The 16293-nt window shown below is 44.8% G+C and overlaps 1 protein-coding gene across 1 annotated transcript in view; it reads right to left on the minus strand.

Annotated features, from left to right (window-relative positions):
- TMTC1 (transmembrane O-mannosyltransferase targeting cadherins 1) overlaps positions 1–16293 on the minus strand; it is a 151280-nt gene that overhangs the window by 23371 nt on the left and 111616 nt on the right. The window contains exon 12 of the mRNA XM_063319125.1: positions 2010–2153. Coding sequence (XP_063175195.1) covers positions 2010–2153 — 144 coding nt within the window. The remainder of the gene's footprint in view (positions 1–2009; positions 2154–16293) is intronic.

Below are 16293 nucleotides of genomic sequence, written 5' to 3' on the forward strand. Positions count from 1 at the left end.
ATTGGCTGATGATCTCTGCTAAATTGGTGGATCCAGGATCCAGGAAAGGTCTTGGCAAAGGGGTTTGGGCTAGTGTTTTAGGGGACACATTCATATAGCATCTGCCTGTACAGTCTCTGCTTTACATATGTGCTAATCCTTCCACCATGAACTATACCCATTTTTTAGCAGGTTTTTTAAAGCTGAACAGCGAGATGAGGGCACCCAGTTTCCACCACAATTGATACTATTTGTGTATGCAGACGCACTAGGGTGTTTTGGAAGCCTAAAAAAAAGTCTAGAAAATGGGAGCAAGTGGGTGCGGGAAAAGGGCAGGCGGAACCTGAGCGCTTTCTTTTAAAAAGTTTAGCACAAGCATCACTCACCTTTAAGATACTGCAATATATGGCACCACAGAAGGATGCAGAGCACATACAGGACACACAATACCTTAACTATCACATTAGAAAAAACATGACATGTACACTAAACAAACAGCAGTTCTAAGAGATTTTCCCACAGGTCTCCTTTGTGCTTTGCTGGTGCAACAAATCCAGTTTCTACCCATCTGCTGGGTCACAAGAGCCCATCAACAGGCCAGATTTAAGTGTTATTGACATGGGATGTCCTGGTCCTGCTTCTGGCTTACGTCCTTTTGTATTAATATTTTATATTTAAAAAACAATTACAGAGAATAATAACTAAGGCAAACATGATGGATTAAAAGGACAATATGTATTTTTAAACAGCATTGCCACCTAAGATTAATTTCAATCAGCCAAATCTGATGAATAATACAAAGACCTTCCATTTTTCTTGTCATAAGACTGTCTTTACCATTTTCCTTTCTTGTGAGTATTTCCAGTAAAGCTTTCACTTACTTTCCATTTAAGAATTCCTCAGCTGCCATATTGTAACCCCAAACCATCAGGTTTACTTGTAATATTATTCTGATAACTTCTCTACTACGGAATGTACCAGGCAGAACGTCATCGATACACTTAACATCTGTCATATAAACTCACACTCAGAGTAACATTTCAGAACCAGAGCGATCAAGTATGTTTTGATGAGACAGTGCCACTTTAAAACCAGCCCAACACTAAAGCCTGATTTACTCCAAAAGATTTACCAGAGACCTATTACCAGCAAAAGAGGCGCTGTTTATATCAGCAAAAAAGTACTTTTACTGCTGTAGTTTATGCAGTTCTGTCAGCAAATAACATGCTCACAAAAACAAGGGGGGTTTTGTTGGTGCAAAATAGTAATGCAGGAATATGGATTTTTTTTTTTAGTTGCACTCCTAGCAGATCTTATCATACTGGCAAAGCTTCTTGTATAGATTTAAGTTCAGTCTTTAGATATGGTTAGTCAAATTAATTTGCATTATTATGATCATCTGCTATTCTCCTTGCTAAAGGCTGACACTCTAAATAACAATGAGCAGAATTATGAGCTGATTAACTTGTTTTCTTGCTCAGCAGAGTAGCCGTATGCAAGCCAGCTTTCCCCTCAAATCCAGACCCACCCCCTCTGCAATGGGATGAACCTTCTGCTGCTCTGAGCATCTGAGTTAGGTGCTTATGCCTAAACTATGCATCAACCTTCCATACCGCTAATGAAAGGAAGTGGGAACTTGCAGAGGGAGATTTGCTGGGTCTGTGTTGTTTATTAGATCTGTATCAGATGCCTGTCTTTGAACATCATGGCTTGCTCCACTGAAAAGGCTTATACCTCTCCACTGAGATGGGAGTCTCTAGTGACTAGTTGGATTAAGGGACCTCATGTTTTGATGCCTGATTTGGAACAAGTGAATTCCCTCCAGCTGAAACACAAAGGTAAACAGCACCTGAAGTGCTGTAGCAGACAGCATAAGGGTATCCAAACTAAGCCTCACCTTTGTGCCAGCACTCTTGGCCAGCAATAAGAAATAACGCCATTCCTTCACCAGCTGGCAGAAAAAAAGTACTTTGGTGATGCGTGTAGAGAGAATGTGAATTTCCTTGGTGCCAGTCCTGCATTCAACTTACTTGAGCAGGTTGCCAAGATTGAAGAGAGCTCGGTTGTGCTGAGGGTTTAACTGAAGGGCCCGTCTGTAGTAGTCCTTTGCCTCCGCCACATCTTTGGTCAATGTCCCCAAGTTGTTGAGAGCACTTGCGTGACGAGGGTACAGTCTAGGAAAAATGAAACATCAAGTTACAGACACTCACTTAATTGACAAATAAAGCTGAAGTCACTAATGCTGCCACCACTGCGGCTTGGCACCCTGTAAAGCAAAGGATGTCAGCTAGGAAACACTGTTTTCCCTTCATTTGCTGCAGATCCTGATGGGATCCTGAGGAACCTTTTCAACTCCCAAAGACACTGCAAATCAGATCTTCTCCTACAGTTCCTGTATGCCTCCAGGGCAAAAGGGAACACTCAACAGCTTTGAAAACCTATTTTACCCTCCAAGCAAAAGGCAAAGTGACTAAAGCAGCTTGAACGTCTTTATTCAAAATGTTTTTCAAACAAGTAAGAACTGCTTTGTCAAAAATATGTTTCCAATGGAAATATGTTTTGACATATACAGAAACCAACACAACACTGTTTAAATTGTTCTGTCTTGTCTTTTTTTTAAATCAGTTTTCCACAATAAAAGTGATAATAAAGTGCAAAAGTAAACCTGAAATCAGCTGTTGAACAATCTTTTCAGGACCAAGCAAAATGATAAAAAAAACCCTGGAAACAGGCTGCTTAACAGTATGAATTCCTTAAGTTTCTAGTTGTATATTTTACCACTTGGTTTCGTTCTCCTTTTAACTGATCTGTCAATCTTTACATCTACCTGTTTCAGTTATAACACTACACACTGGGCCCAGCGCAGCTCTGTTAAAAACCCCCATGAATTAAGAAGCACCTCGTGGTCCATTCAGCTGCTTAAATTCTCAGACAAAGTTGTGCTCCTGCATTAATATTTTGGTCTGTAGGTCTTTCACCAAAAAACACCGGTGGTGAGAGTGATCCAGGGCAAGATTTAGCACCCAGGACCCTCTGTGTCACAGATGGGTGAAAACTGAGGTTCATTACGATAAAGAAATACATCTGTGACGGTAGCCCACAGGGGTCCCAGGCAAGCTGGGAGACGAGCTGTGTGACTATCTCTGATGCTCTGGTACGAAATGGTGCGGAGGTGCTCGCCCACTGAACTCCTCCAGACGGTCATTTCCTTTGTGATGGGGAGAAAGCAGGTTAAGAAGGTCAAGGCTTCAGTTTGAGAAGATCCAATTGCAAATCCTGCTGCCACTACAGATTTTCTGTGTCGGACCAGGACAAGTCATCTGACATTTCTCTGCCTTAAGTCCCTGTTCATGGGAAAGTGATGTGGATAATGACATTAAAAATAGTTGGGTATGATAGCCCAGGGTACAGCATGAGGAGGGGCGTTTAAAGGAAGAAGAAGGGATTAAGAGTCTGTAATACAGTCTGACTCTAAAGTTTGCAACTGTTTTTAATCTAAGACTTTCCATGGTGTTTTTTTGGTTTTTTTTTTTTTTGCCTGGAGTTTTTCATTATGTCAGTTCAGCCCTGGGATTTTCTGCGCTTAAGTACCATGAATAATTTAGCATTTTATACACTGCTGCAACATTTGTATCAGTCACATTTTTGCTCCACCGCACGTAAGTGATTTTGGCAGGGTCTTACTTGAGGGTGAAGCTGGGAACGCACGAGGGAACTCCGGGAGAAGCGGATTGGTAACAAACGCAGGATGCTTCCTACAACTAAGTAAGAGAAGGGCTCCAAAACCCTTCTTCCACCCAACACCAAGCCTCAACGCGGGCAACGACTGCAAAGCCACACGGTCGAGGAGAGAGCATTCAAGGATGCAGCCACATATGTTTTTTAAAACCTCACCTACTACACTGACAAAAGATAAATGTAGCGACCACCGCTCATAGTAACTAACGACTGTGGGCTCTGTCAACATCCCCAACGAACAGAGAAGCATCCTGTCTCTCAGCGGTAACCACTCCTCCCGCTGCAAGCTCTCAGGTGCAGTTTACGTGTCGCAGGTGTCCGCATTGCCCAGTGTCCGTTCACCCCCGCTACCTGCAGTCCCTGCTTAATTGACTTTTGAAGAGTTCCCTAATTGATCTTGTCACAGAGGAGCAGAGAGTAGCGAATCCAATGTTAGACTGCAGTTGGCACAGAAACAGCATCGCTTTCCCTCGCTGAAGGTGCCCAGTGAGCCTGCGCGTTTCAGGATGTGAGAGGCTGCCTAGGCTTGGAGAAGCATCAGCAAAGGACAAGATGGTGATGAGGGTACAATGTTGAGTCTTGATCTTGGCCCTAAAATCCACCGGTCATCCAGGCTAAGCCTTCCCATCTGAAGCAGCCTAGGAGAAATGCTTTCCGCAGCAACAGCAGGGGAGCAATGGAAAGGACCAAGCTTGATTGCCCTTGAGATGCAGCTCTGTGTGATACCTTGACCAGGATCTTGAGCAAAGAATGTCTAAATGACTGAGGGCTCAGCCTTGTTTCCCATTTCTACCATGGGATTTTGACATTGTTTTGGACCAAAAAACGTTTGGGAGTTATATTTTTGAGGCTTTTTTTCCATTTTGCTTTAATAAAAGCCATGCACTACTTCTGTCAGTACTCACACACAAAAACAGTTCTAATATCTGACATGAAGTCGCTTGAGTTATGAGTGGGCAAAAGTATTTCAGACAATTCTCGGGAAAGTCAGAAACAGATTAACATTTTACAGCCCTAAACCTGATGGTTTTGCTCTCAAACTTTCAGAAATTAATTCTGTTCTTGGCCTCTAGCACTCCCATGACATTTTCGGCTCAGGAGATTTGCTTGCACCAATTTGGAGAGGAATGAAAACGCAAGATTAAAAAAGAGAACTGATTTCACCTTTAAATTGCACAGTTCTGACCAGCAGCGCCATAAATACACTTCTGAGCTCAGCACTAAAACCTATCGCAGGATGCAAACACACCTCCTGTGTATCCTGGGCTCTATTTCTTGTGTTTTACATTTATTCATTACATCTCATTGCCCTTTCCAAAAAAGGTAAGTGAAAAACCAGAACTTCAGCTAGCACAAATTGTCAGCTTAAACCCCGCTTAGCATCTGGCCCAAAGAACTTCCAACATTAGCAATTTCACATATCTGAACAAACATTGAGAGAAAAATCTGAGTGCAGTGAGATAAGGCAGTGTGGTTGAGCTTTGCCATTAGGGTTCAGTTCTTTATGCTTTTATTTGGAATATTACTTCACTATGGGGGTAGAGCAAGATGACACTCAACTGAGTTCATCCCAGAGCATAACCAAGCTCTAAGAGAGCACCACCTCTAATAAAGTAACCAGAACTACAGCCTGCGCCCATGACCATCCACACGGTTATAACATGATCCCTAACCATTTAACACCACGCTCAATACTCCCCAGGAATGGTCCAGGGCTGAGCCCAGACCAAGGTCTGGTCCCAAAAGCCACTTGGGCTCAGCCACTGCCTCTCAGAGGACACAAGCCCTTACTGAATGCTTGCAGGTCAATTTATGCGAGTTGGCCTCAGGGCTAAAGAATGGGGCCCCGGCCCTGTTTTAATTATTAATATGGATGACGACTAAAGAACTAACAGCCTTGCTCAAACTACCCTCTGTTCATCCACACCCATTGCTGTTAATAACAGCTTCCTGGGGACAAAACCAGAGTAGAACAAAGTCTCGTGGCTGGATTTACAGACTGTCATAAAACTTGACCACAGGTAACTAATTAAAGCAACGTTTACTCAAGAACTCTCAAAATGTTTCTGCAAAACTTGCAGATACACCATTTGCAAACTGGTTTGTTTTTTGCTGTAGGTGACCTATTATTTTAATGAATGGTGGCACACTTATTTTTTTTTTTCCATTTTTATGTTATCGGGAGGTTTGTGCTGTTTTTCAAGACTTTTGGAATTGGTCCCAATGATCCTCGATGCCTACCTTTCTTATTTTGACCACAAGCTCTCTGATACAAAGATTGTCTCTTCCCCACATATATTTATTTCTTGGAAGGGTCAGAAATCCATTCCCAGGACAAGGAGGTCTCCAGTTAACCTGAAGTCTCTTCATGCCACAATAATGACAATACTCAGAACCCAGACCTTGTTTTGCAGATAGCTGGGACACTCTGAAGCACAAGGAATTGGTTGTTGGAATCTATATATACCTTGTTTTGCAACTTCTCTTAAGAAACAAAGCTTTCTATCTGGACACACACGGAGCTGCATTTTCCTTGCCACCGCCATTGATAATGGTAACAGTCTGCAGGCAATATCCTTCTTGCTATGCATCTGATTAGGTAGAAATTCCTCCAGGCTTCACCTAATCAAATGCAAGTGCTGCATTATTTATGAAAGCAAGCTGAATTTCATTAAACTTATTCTACAAGAAGCAGTTCATGTAAAAAAATCAGTTTCTCCTTTCTTTTAGAAATCAGAATAATCTTTAAAAAAACCCTACATTCACAGGTAATTATAACAGAAGTCTTGAAATGGCAAAATTACTTTAAAAAAAAAAAAAAAAGGAAACCAAGCCATAAAAGTGTATTTTAAATCTGACTGGGATTTCATTTCTAAAGAGAAGACAAGTGGGATGCTTCCTTGTTGCAGAATGAATAATTCAAATGATTCCTCCAGTGCTGTATCTGCAATTGTCAGAATAAATTTAAGCAGCTTTCCCTTTAACTATTACAGGTATACGCTGCACAAGAACTCCTGTTAGTAATTATCCCCACTTCTTTTAGGCTAGCAAAATTCCCTCTAATACCACTGAACAAAAGCCTTACTGGCTTGCACAGTCAAGAGATTTCCAGTTTCACAAGGAGATACCAGGCACAGAACATACACAGTCGTCAAAACCCTGATGACCATTTATTCTGCTTTTTAATTTAATGCTGCTATTACCTGAAACATTAGGGTTGTTTTTTTTTTTAAAATTAGGGGTTTTGTCTGGCAACATATCTGAACTACAAGACAATTCCAGAAAAAAGAGAGAGAATTTGTTGTCATGGCTACAACCTATAATCCGCCAAGAATTTTAATTCTTTTAATTCAGATCGAGAGAGACCACTTAAACAACCAGCAAGCTCTGCTCGAGGTCCTGCCTTTACACGGCCCTTGGGCCCGTGCCAGCAGTATTCAGGGGGCAAAAGGCATTAGCGTGACAACTCCCCACTCGCTCTTAAGAGCGTTACGTGGTTCTTGCACAGCCATCGCCGTGCGGGGGGACAGAGAGCAACAGGGGATGGGGCCAGACGAACGTGCAGTTAGCCTGGGAAACTACCACGAGCAGCATGGAAAGGGCTGCAACACCGGCTTTCGGGGGTCCGGGCAACCCTCTACAGCCACCACGTGATAAAAGATGTTATTGAAAGCAGGCCAGAGCCACCTCTCAGAGCTGGGACAGCCCTGAGATGTCCTGCACTGGAGCGACTCTCCCTGGTGCCCCAGCCCCGTGCTCAGCCCCTTGCTGCCCTCCAATGACTGATGATAAACCTGTCAAAAGCACATTGCCAGCGACTTAAAACATGAGACCTTAAAGCCATTATAGAAGCTGTAAGCAACACTGGCCATCATTAACCTAATGGCCACGCCGTGGCAGCAGCAGCAGAAAGAAAAAACCTGCCGGCATCATCTGGCACCATATTTAAAGGAGCTCCAAGCGCGTTAATTTCTGCCAGAGAGAAAAATCAGCAACTGATTCAGCTGGGGAGATCTAGCGTGTCTCTTTTTTGTTAATGCACCTTTTGATTAAAGAATGCGTTTAAATTTAGCAATCGCAGGGAACGCTGCACCTTTGAAGCAACTGTGATTAATTACCACTGCTGCGCCGCCGTGAGAAAACAGGTTGCGTTGGCTCTTGTGGTAGAAGGAGAAGAGGGGCTGAAAAGCCCTGGGACAGAGCTCCTCTCACCAATCCTCCATACCGCAGGACACCTCCCCACTACCCGCCCTTGGTTCTCCCAGTGCTGGCGTGACCCTACTGCAACGCTCGGCATCCACGAGGCTCACTTCAGCCAGATTAAGTGCGCAGAGTCAGCCTTAATTACCCAAGCCCAATTATGTCCTGGCAGCACAGCAACTTGTTTTTAAGGCATATTTTGCCCCTTTCCAACACATACCACAATATTTTATTGGCATCATTTTGCCAACAAAAGTAAGAAAGTCACGTGAATACATGTTTCACCTGTGCCAAATTTTTATACTGCCGTTTTATACTTACTCCGGTATACTATTTCAAGCCAATTTTCCAATTTCAATATTACATCACTCTCATTTTCATGTATTTACGTAAGTTCTCAATAAAGCCCTATGTCAGGTTGAATTAAAACTTGACTTGATGTAATTCAGAGACAGTCATCCTATGGGGAACAATCCTGCGCTGGTAACAACTCAGGCCACGGCCTCACAACAGCATGGCACCTTGTTCCGAGAGCCGCTCTACATGGTGCGCAGATGCGTAGATAACAGAACCAGATCCTATGTCTGCCTCAAAAAGACCTTCAATTTGCAGCATTTGAATTCCTTTTATAGAAGGAGAGATGATCCTGCAATATTAAGCAGCAGCTGGTTTCTCTTGAAGAGTTTTAGTATTTGCATCAATATTTCCTCAAAGGTAACACCCTTCAGCTTGACAGAAGGTTTGTGGCAAGCTGGGATTTTTTACTTTTTTTTTTTTTTTTTTTAAATGGAAATCCTGTTGAAAGTCAGACAAGTGAGAGATCTAACGCTTCTGGGTTCCTTTGAAAGCCTCAGGCATAATCTTCTTCAGAGAAAGCATGACAAAGCAGCCAGACTGCTGGCTGTACGCAGCATGGCCCAGCACTGGCTATTACATCACGCCCGTTTCCACGTACTCAGCTACAAGGTGGTCCAGCTCAGGGCCTGACACAACACTAGGAATAAGAGAGAGATATATCCCACCCCACCATGGTGCCAGGGGTTCTCAGAGCATCCCTGAGCAGCTCTGCAAGGTCCCATTAGTGTCCTCACTGGTGTTACATGGAGCGGCTCAGGTCCCGACGGAGGTCCTGCTCAAGAAGTCAGCGGGGATGGGGGGTGCCTACAACTGTTTCAGACATCCACCCACGTGTCCTCCCCCTGCTGCTCCTGAAGGGCAGGTACCCCAGATGCCTTAGCTACACCAGCCCACCTCAAACATCTTCTACTTTCAAATGTGGGCAGAAGTCACCCACGTTTTGGCACTGAGCACCTACAACGTGGACACTGAGAGACAGTACTCGTCTCTGCCAAGTTTCGCATGCGGCCTGGGACGAGTCTGTCTCTCAGGGTCTCCATGCCCTGTCCCTAAAGAGACAATAACAAAACTTCCCTTCCTTGTAGTGCTGCCTCTCTGCTCACGGCACAAGCTCTCTGCGGTGATGACAACCTCCAACTACGGTCAGTGGCCGGCACAGCAGGATCTTGATCTCAGCCGGGACCTCCGGAGGCCAATTCTGTATAAATATAGCAAGTGCTGAATTGCAGCCAGGGATCAGTGGAAGGAAGAAAGGTCTGGCTGTGCCGCTTCTCCCCCACGCAGCAGCAAAAGCAGACCATGGGTGCCCTGCCGCCAGCAAACCCTCTTATACCAGGGCGAGCCTCCAAGGCTGATGGGGCAGAGCACAGGGGAGAGCAGCCATGCTGTACCCTAGCATCAAGAGAAACCTCTCCAGCACAGAAATGTGAGAAACAGAGAAGCTGAATTGATTTAATCTGTAAATTGACAAAAGCCCCATGAATTCTTTGAGCCTAGCATCCATTAAAAAAACACCAAACCATATCCAGAAGCATGCCATTTAAAAAAATAAACCCGTAAGCACTTTAAACAATATTACCATTTATGAATTTTCATTGAATTTTCAAACTCGGACAGGGGTAGAAGCTCAAGATTTAGAGCTGAAGAGAAAAAAAGAATTTCAAGTCAAACAATGTCACAGCTAAACATAAATAAATAAACCTTCTCCTGCTAAACTTGCACGTTCCCTGCAACGCCGAAGCAACATGAGGTTATCAAACTGGGCTGCCTGCTTATACTCTCACATAAAGAATTTACGCAGGATCCCTGTAAATCCTGAAAATCCCAGAAACCACTCAAGCCCAACAAAGGACTAATAATTCCTGGCACACCTGGCTTACAGACAGCATGAACAGTGCAGGTGTCTCTGTAGAGCCCACAGAAACTAGAGGGACACCACAGCAAACCATCGGGTGAGTTCTTCAACCAAATCGTTACATGAGGGGATGAAATAACAACATATATCTCGCCTAAGCAGGTGGAGTGAAATCACGCCTGTCATCTCCCAGGGTTCACAGGTGCCGGAGGAAGCTGCACAGCCCCACACTGCCACCCGTGATCACGGCTGTCTCCGAGATGAGATGTCTGGGAGTTGCCTCAGTCTTCAGCATAAATCAGAGCAGCCCCGTTCCTGCACCAGCCAAATTGCTCGAAGGGGCCATTCAAACGTCTAGGGATAAGCAGAGCGCTGCAGCTTCTCCTGCCAAGCCTTCACAGAAAGTCCCAAGGTTGTCCTTGACAGGCGCATGCTGGGAACCAATTTTTCTGCTGCCCCTTGGTAAGGACCGGCAAAGGCAAGTCTCTGATGATTTAGCACAACAATAATCAGTGCTACCTGGTCATTCCTTGAGCAAAGTTTTCATAAAGACAAGGACAGCAGGCTAGGGAAAAAGAAATGGCTGTAGGAACAAGTAATTAACCCTTGGATGTGAGGTTTATCATTAGTCAAAAGTGAAAAGTAGACTTGAACACCTGCAAAATACAGCCGTAAGTTTCTCTCTGCATAGCCCACACGAAAATCAAATTAGATGTCTTGTCCCAATAAGACAATAACTTTGCACCTTCATTAAGGAAGCGTTTTCCATTCCCCAGATTTTTAGCATCAGTCCCTGATATGTAAGTAGTCAGAGCAATGACGCAGTGTCTGAGCAAGGCTATAGAGCAGTCATTCTGACAGCTGATGGCTGCTCTTCTCCAAGAAGATGAGTTTGAAAAGCCAGCAAGTCCCTGAAGGACAGTGTAGAAGGACCTGCACTCATGACACAAGCCACAGTCTAGGAAGGGACCCTGCCTGTAAATACCAGTGTCCAGGGGTGAGTTATACATATATATGTATGATGTCCCATGCCAGCAGGGACATCCAGCTTCCATCGCCGTCAATGCAGTTACACTGCACACATACTGCCTCTGCATCAGGGCTCATGGTCGCACTTACACAGGTTTGGTTTTTGAGTAAATAAAAGTCTGTGCCTTGATTGATTGATATTTGATCACTAAAAAGCAGAAAAACTGAGCAGAGGTGGAATACACCCCAAAACAAGCAGGGATTAGCACTTTATAGAGAACAGGTTCAAAAATAAATTACACTGGTTGAAGTGATTTGGCCATCATCCTGTGCACTGTGTTGTAAAGGCCATTAAGTCTCCGATTCAAATTATCAGGCAGCCTTTTCAGCCATCAATTACTATAAAATCACTCAACAATTTTGTCTAGCTTCAGGACAGCCACCATACACGTCCACAAGAGCACCAATTACCCCAAAAAGCCTGTTGTCAAAGTGCGATTCAGAAGAACACCGCGCAAAGATGCTTCCGACTGCTTGGACGTGATCTGCCTCGAGCCTGTAACATCCACTAACACAGGGTATTATGTGAAGTCTCTATGAAGATGTTTCATCAAATGCCTAACCAGAGGGCTTGCTCCAAGGGTCTGACCTAAGCGATGTGAAGTGTCAGAAGGGCACTCATGGTTTCGGGAGCAAACGCAGCCCTGGCAGTCGCAGCAAAGCGCTGCACATTTTTGACTCACTGTAAAAACAGGCTAACAAATGGTGCTGGTATTTTAATTCTTTCCAGAAATAAATCACAGATGGTATCCAAGGCCACCTGCAGTCCACGCTGAGAGGCATTTTCAAGGCACACACAGAGACACACACACACACACACATAAAGGGCTATATGAACACAATTTTTTTACTGCATGGAGAGTGCAATTTAACTGAATTTAAACAACCTCAGATACTGTTGATTTAAGATATATAAAAACCCAGTGGGAAAGCTTAGCAAGAAACCTGAGTCTCCCTTACAGCATTAGGGCTTTATTTCTAAAGTGGAGTGAGGAGAAAGAGCAGCCTCGCTTGCTCCTTTTCTACCTATTCCAGAGATGTTATGCACCAATTTTATTCCCTCAGTGAGGGATATGGATATGGATATGGAACCCACACTACTTCCTCCTCCCTCCTCCCCCATCTAGCGTGCATTCGAGTACGAGGTGTACATAAGCATGATCCCATGACACTTCCTGGTGCCACACACCAGTATGCCCAGTTTCCATGCTGTGAGCAATGCCCTAAGCCCTATTATTTGCAAACTGCAAGAGCCAAACCGCACACGTTGCTGCACCAAGTGTTTTCATACTGGTTCATCTGCCTCCTGGCCCACTCTCTCCTCTCTCTCAAGGCTGAGCATCAGAGCAGCTCCCTGAGCCACAAAGCAAGGCAGCCCGAGGGTTCCTGCTCACTGCCTGGAGGCTCCCTTCTCTAGAGGATACCAGAAGGGAGAACAGAGGTTTCTGCATGGATCTGCTGATGGCAGGTTGGTCCCTTTCTCACCCTGTTCGGTCAGCAGCATTTGGCAGGGAATGTCCAAGGGAAGCTTGTGGCTAGGAACCTGTTGATGGACACGTGCACACACACAGGCACGCTGCAAACGCGTGTGCACTCTCGTATACACACACTGGTGCGTCTGTGTGCATAAACTCGCCATATTACATATATGGTAGATGCCTCCTGCAGGACTCTATACTGTCGGATATTCCACTGACGCTAAGAGTCACTTCACAGACTTGCCCATGGGGGAAGAGCAGCACCCCAGAGAGACACCCCAGGCGGCCTGATGCTTGCAGGGCCAGCCTGGGTCTCCCTCTGTCCTGGCCCTACTGTCTGCATTTCTTTCTTTCCAGCACTTTTCCTTTTTTAGTCCCCCAATCTCAGTTCATTTCCGCAACTTTCATCTTAATACTCCACTGACATTTTTTAATTAAGAGCAAATCCATATTTTTTTTACATCCAAAAGTGCAAACATGAAATTTTAGATGTTGACCTTTTGCTGGACACAGAAAATGTAGCTCGAATAGCACAGTATTATTATTAGCCTATTTATCCACCCAACTCCAGCAAGAAATCCCAGCAACCTCCTTCAGCCCCACCTGCTGTTCTTCACATCGATCCACCATCCATGGGAAGCATGGCCATGGCAACAAACACGGAGACACAGAGGCTAAGACAGAGCTGTTCTGGGAATTAAAATTTTGAATGAGTGCAATTGTAGCAAGAAAGGTGAATTTTTTTTTTCCCCTTCATTGTTAAAAAGATTATTAAAGACACAATGAATCTTCATCAAATGGGTTTTAAGGCTCTGCTGTTTTTCTCTCTCTGCATGTCAGCTCATGTGCGTTCCTGAGGAGCGATAAAACAATCTCAACAGCAACATCAAGCAAACAAGGCTGGGGAGAAGCAGGACAAAAGTTTGGTAACTATCAACAACAGCAAAAATGTCTTCATTAGCATGTCAGACCTGTTCTTCATATTTGCGTGAGGTTGCACGACCTCATATTCTCACTCACAACCAAGAGAGTGGCAAGACAAGTTTTATTTCAGGTAAGACGAGCACTGTTTGATCTCCAGCAGCAGGGGATCTCCGAAATTCCTAGCAACAGCCGCAAATCTGCAGCAGAGGCAGCAGCAAGAATGTTAAGGCCAGCTTTCAGAGTAGCCATGGTCAACTCGCATCTCAGATGGAGTATTTCTGGCCTTTACTTTTTGCAGGAAAAAACCCAAACAAGTATCTCCTGGGGTCGCTACCATATGTCAGGCAAACCAGCAAAGTAGTCTATTCCAGCAGCGTGTTTTTCTTGTTTTACTGAAGGTAAGCTGAAAGGTTTATAACCCACTGCTACAATTGCAGAATGCCAGCTGTTCATCAGGTCTGCTTTATGAGTAACTCATCTCGCATCTCCGAAGGGCTCTGCTTCCACTCCCCTTTTAGGAACCCAACGTACTGTAGGAGCTTTTCCTATGTACACACAACTTTTTTTTTTCCTTTCATTCTCCCCCTCTCCAATTCAAATGTTGTTCTCCACTTTTGCATTTCATTTCAGTTTCCATTTCTCCTGCTCTTGGACAGCATGATTAGATTGCACCAATTACCTAAGCCTAAGTCAGGGTGTTGTGTCACTGGCCCCTGGGCTGGGGTGAGGAATGAGTTTTTTGACGGGCCACCTGCAATGACATCAACAGGTGGCTGTCGGGATCAGTTGCCAAGTTTGCCTTGGAAACCTGCCCTGCAGTTTCGCTGACAGAGAAAACACATTCTTCTACTCCACCATCCATCTGCCCTGCAGTTAACAGAGATACACCAACACATGCCAGCAGAGGGTCCTGGGGGATCCTAAAGCACTGGGGATCAACTTTCCCAGGATTTACTCTCAATTGCTATTATTTCACTACATTACATAACCCACATGCGCTTCAACCTGGTCTAGTGGGAGGTGTCCCTGCCCATGGCAGGGGGGTTAGAACTAGATGATCTTTAAGGTCCCTTCTAACCCGAACCATTCTATGATTCTATGATCTTTTCCCACAGCTACAGTGACAACTTCACCTGCCTACTTTGCAGGAGCAATGGGTTGCTTCCCTAAACAGCCACATGGCAACCGACACTTCTGGCAGGGAAGCAGGCAGGGGAAACGCATCGTTACGTTGGTGGAATGGTAATTGCGGAGCGGTTTGAGCAGCCAAGTGCGGACTGACAGGATCACTTTTGTTTAGCAAACAGTTAGACTCATTCACCGGAGATCAAGCAGACCTACATTGTAATTTGGCACAAGCTTTAGAATCGAGCTGGAATGATGGATGATCCATCACCCACGTGCTTCAGACGGAGCCAGTACAGGGTGATGCTGCTCTCCCTCTCCCTACCTCCCAGGAGCTCCCAGGTGGCAGTGGTGGCAGTCCGTGTCCTTATTGACTCCATTTCCTTATTAATTCCCTTATTGATCTGCTCACTGCACACTAGGCAGATATGATATTTTGATCTCCCATTACTTCTGATGGTGCTGCTGCTGGATTGCGTGGATCCCCCTGGATTCACCCGGAGAGAAGACACCTGATGAGGGGTACCTGGGGGAAAGTCAGGGAAGCTGTCTGTGTTAGCGCCTGAGCTGCTGGTCTGCCTACTCCCTTAATGAGGAAAATTCACATAGTGAGAGGTGCTTCCGCTTCCCAGCTGTTCTTCCATTTTCATAGTGGCCAAAAATATCCCGAACCATCAAAATCTCGTCAGGATATTACAGCTACTACTTCCTTCTCTCTAATTGTAGAGTAATTGGTCTACAATCTGAGCAGCAATTGCACAGGTGGAGTCTGTGAGGATGGGTAAACAGCTTGGACGTGAAATCTGTTCTTACCCGTGATACCTGGCTAAGGTCTTCCACTACATCCACCATCACGTTGTCTGTCCCGCATCCATCACCTTCCCCGCTGCTTCAACACAGCCACCGTGCGTAGGCACCTAGTGGAGGCTGCAAGGCCTACACACAACCCCAGACATTCCAGAAGGGGTATGTCTGAGGGGAAAACACAGAATGTAATTCTCAACAGAAGAACACACTGCACTTTTTAGTTACGCTGTTTTATTGCTTATTACATAGGCCCCAAATGATTTCCCTGTGACAGGGGTGGGAAGAAGGGGTGAAAAATAAGGAAAGCTGAAGTGCAGAGAGACGAGGTGGTGGGACCAAGTAACGCAGCTTCCCAGTGATGGAGACAGCAGGAGACTCCTGATTCCTGGTCTGTACTGCTGGGTTAGATAGCAAACGTGAAAGGTGAGGACAGGGGCTTGCTTTTCAAAAGTGCCAACTAACCCTTAAATTACTGAAGCACTAGCACCGGTGACACTGAGCACCTAGAGAAGAGCTCAGTTGGTTCTGTGTGGCTCCAAGCTCTGAAGAGGCTTTGGATGCTCTATAAACAATAATACCATCAACACGAATTGTGCTATCTAATAAAGTTGAGGAAATGTTTGCAATCAGTTCTCAAAACAGCGTCTTCCATAATTGAAATACTGCAGAGCAGAAGACAGCGTTATAATTATAATAAATGGGAGCTGCTGAGTTAGAGGAGAGCAAAATCTTTTGTCAGCAAATCCCATTTACACAAGCAGAGGCAATGTTGGTAGGAGCAGAAAGCAGTTACATTACTCT

This window comes from Chroicocephalus ridibundus, chromosome 1, assembly GCF_963924245.1.
Source record: "Chroicocephalus ridibundus chromosome 1, bChrRid1.1, whole genome shotgun sequence".
Classification (NCBI taxonomy): Eukaryota; Metazoa; Chordata; class Aves; order Charadriiformes; family Laridae; genus Chroicocephalus; species Chroicocephalus ridibundus.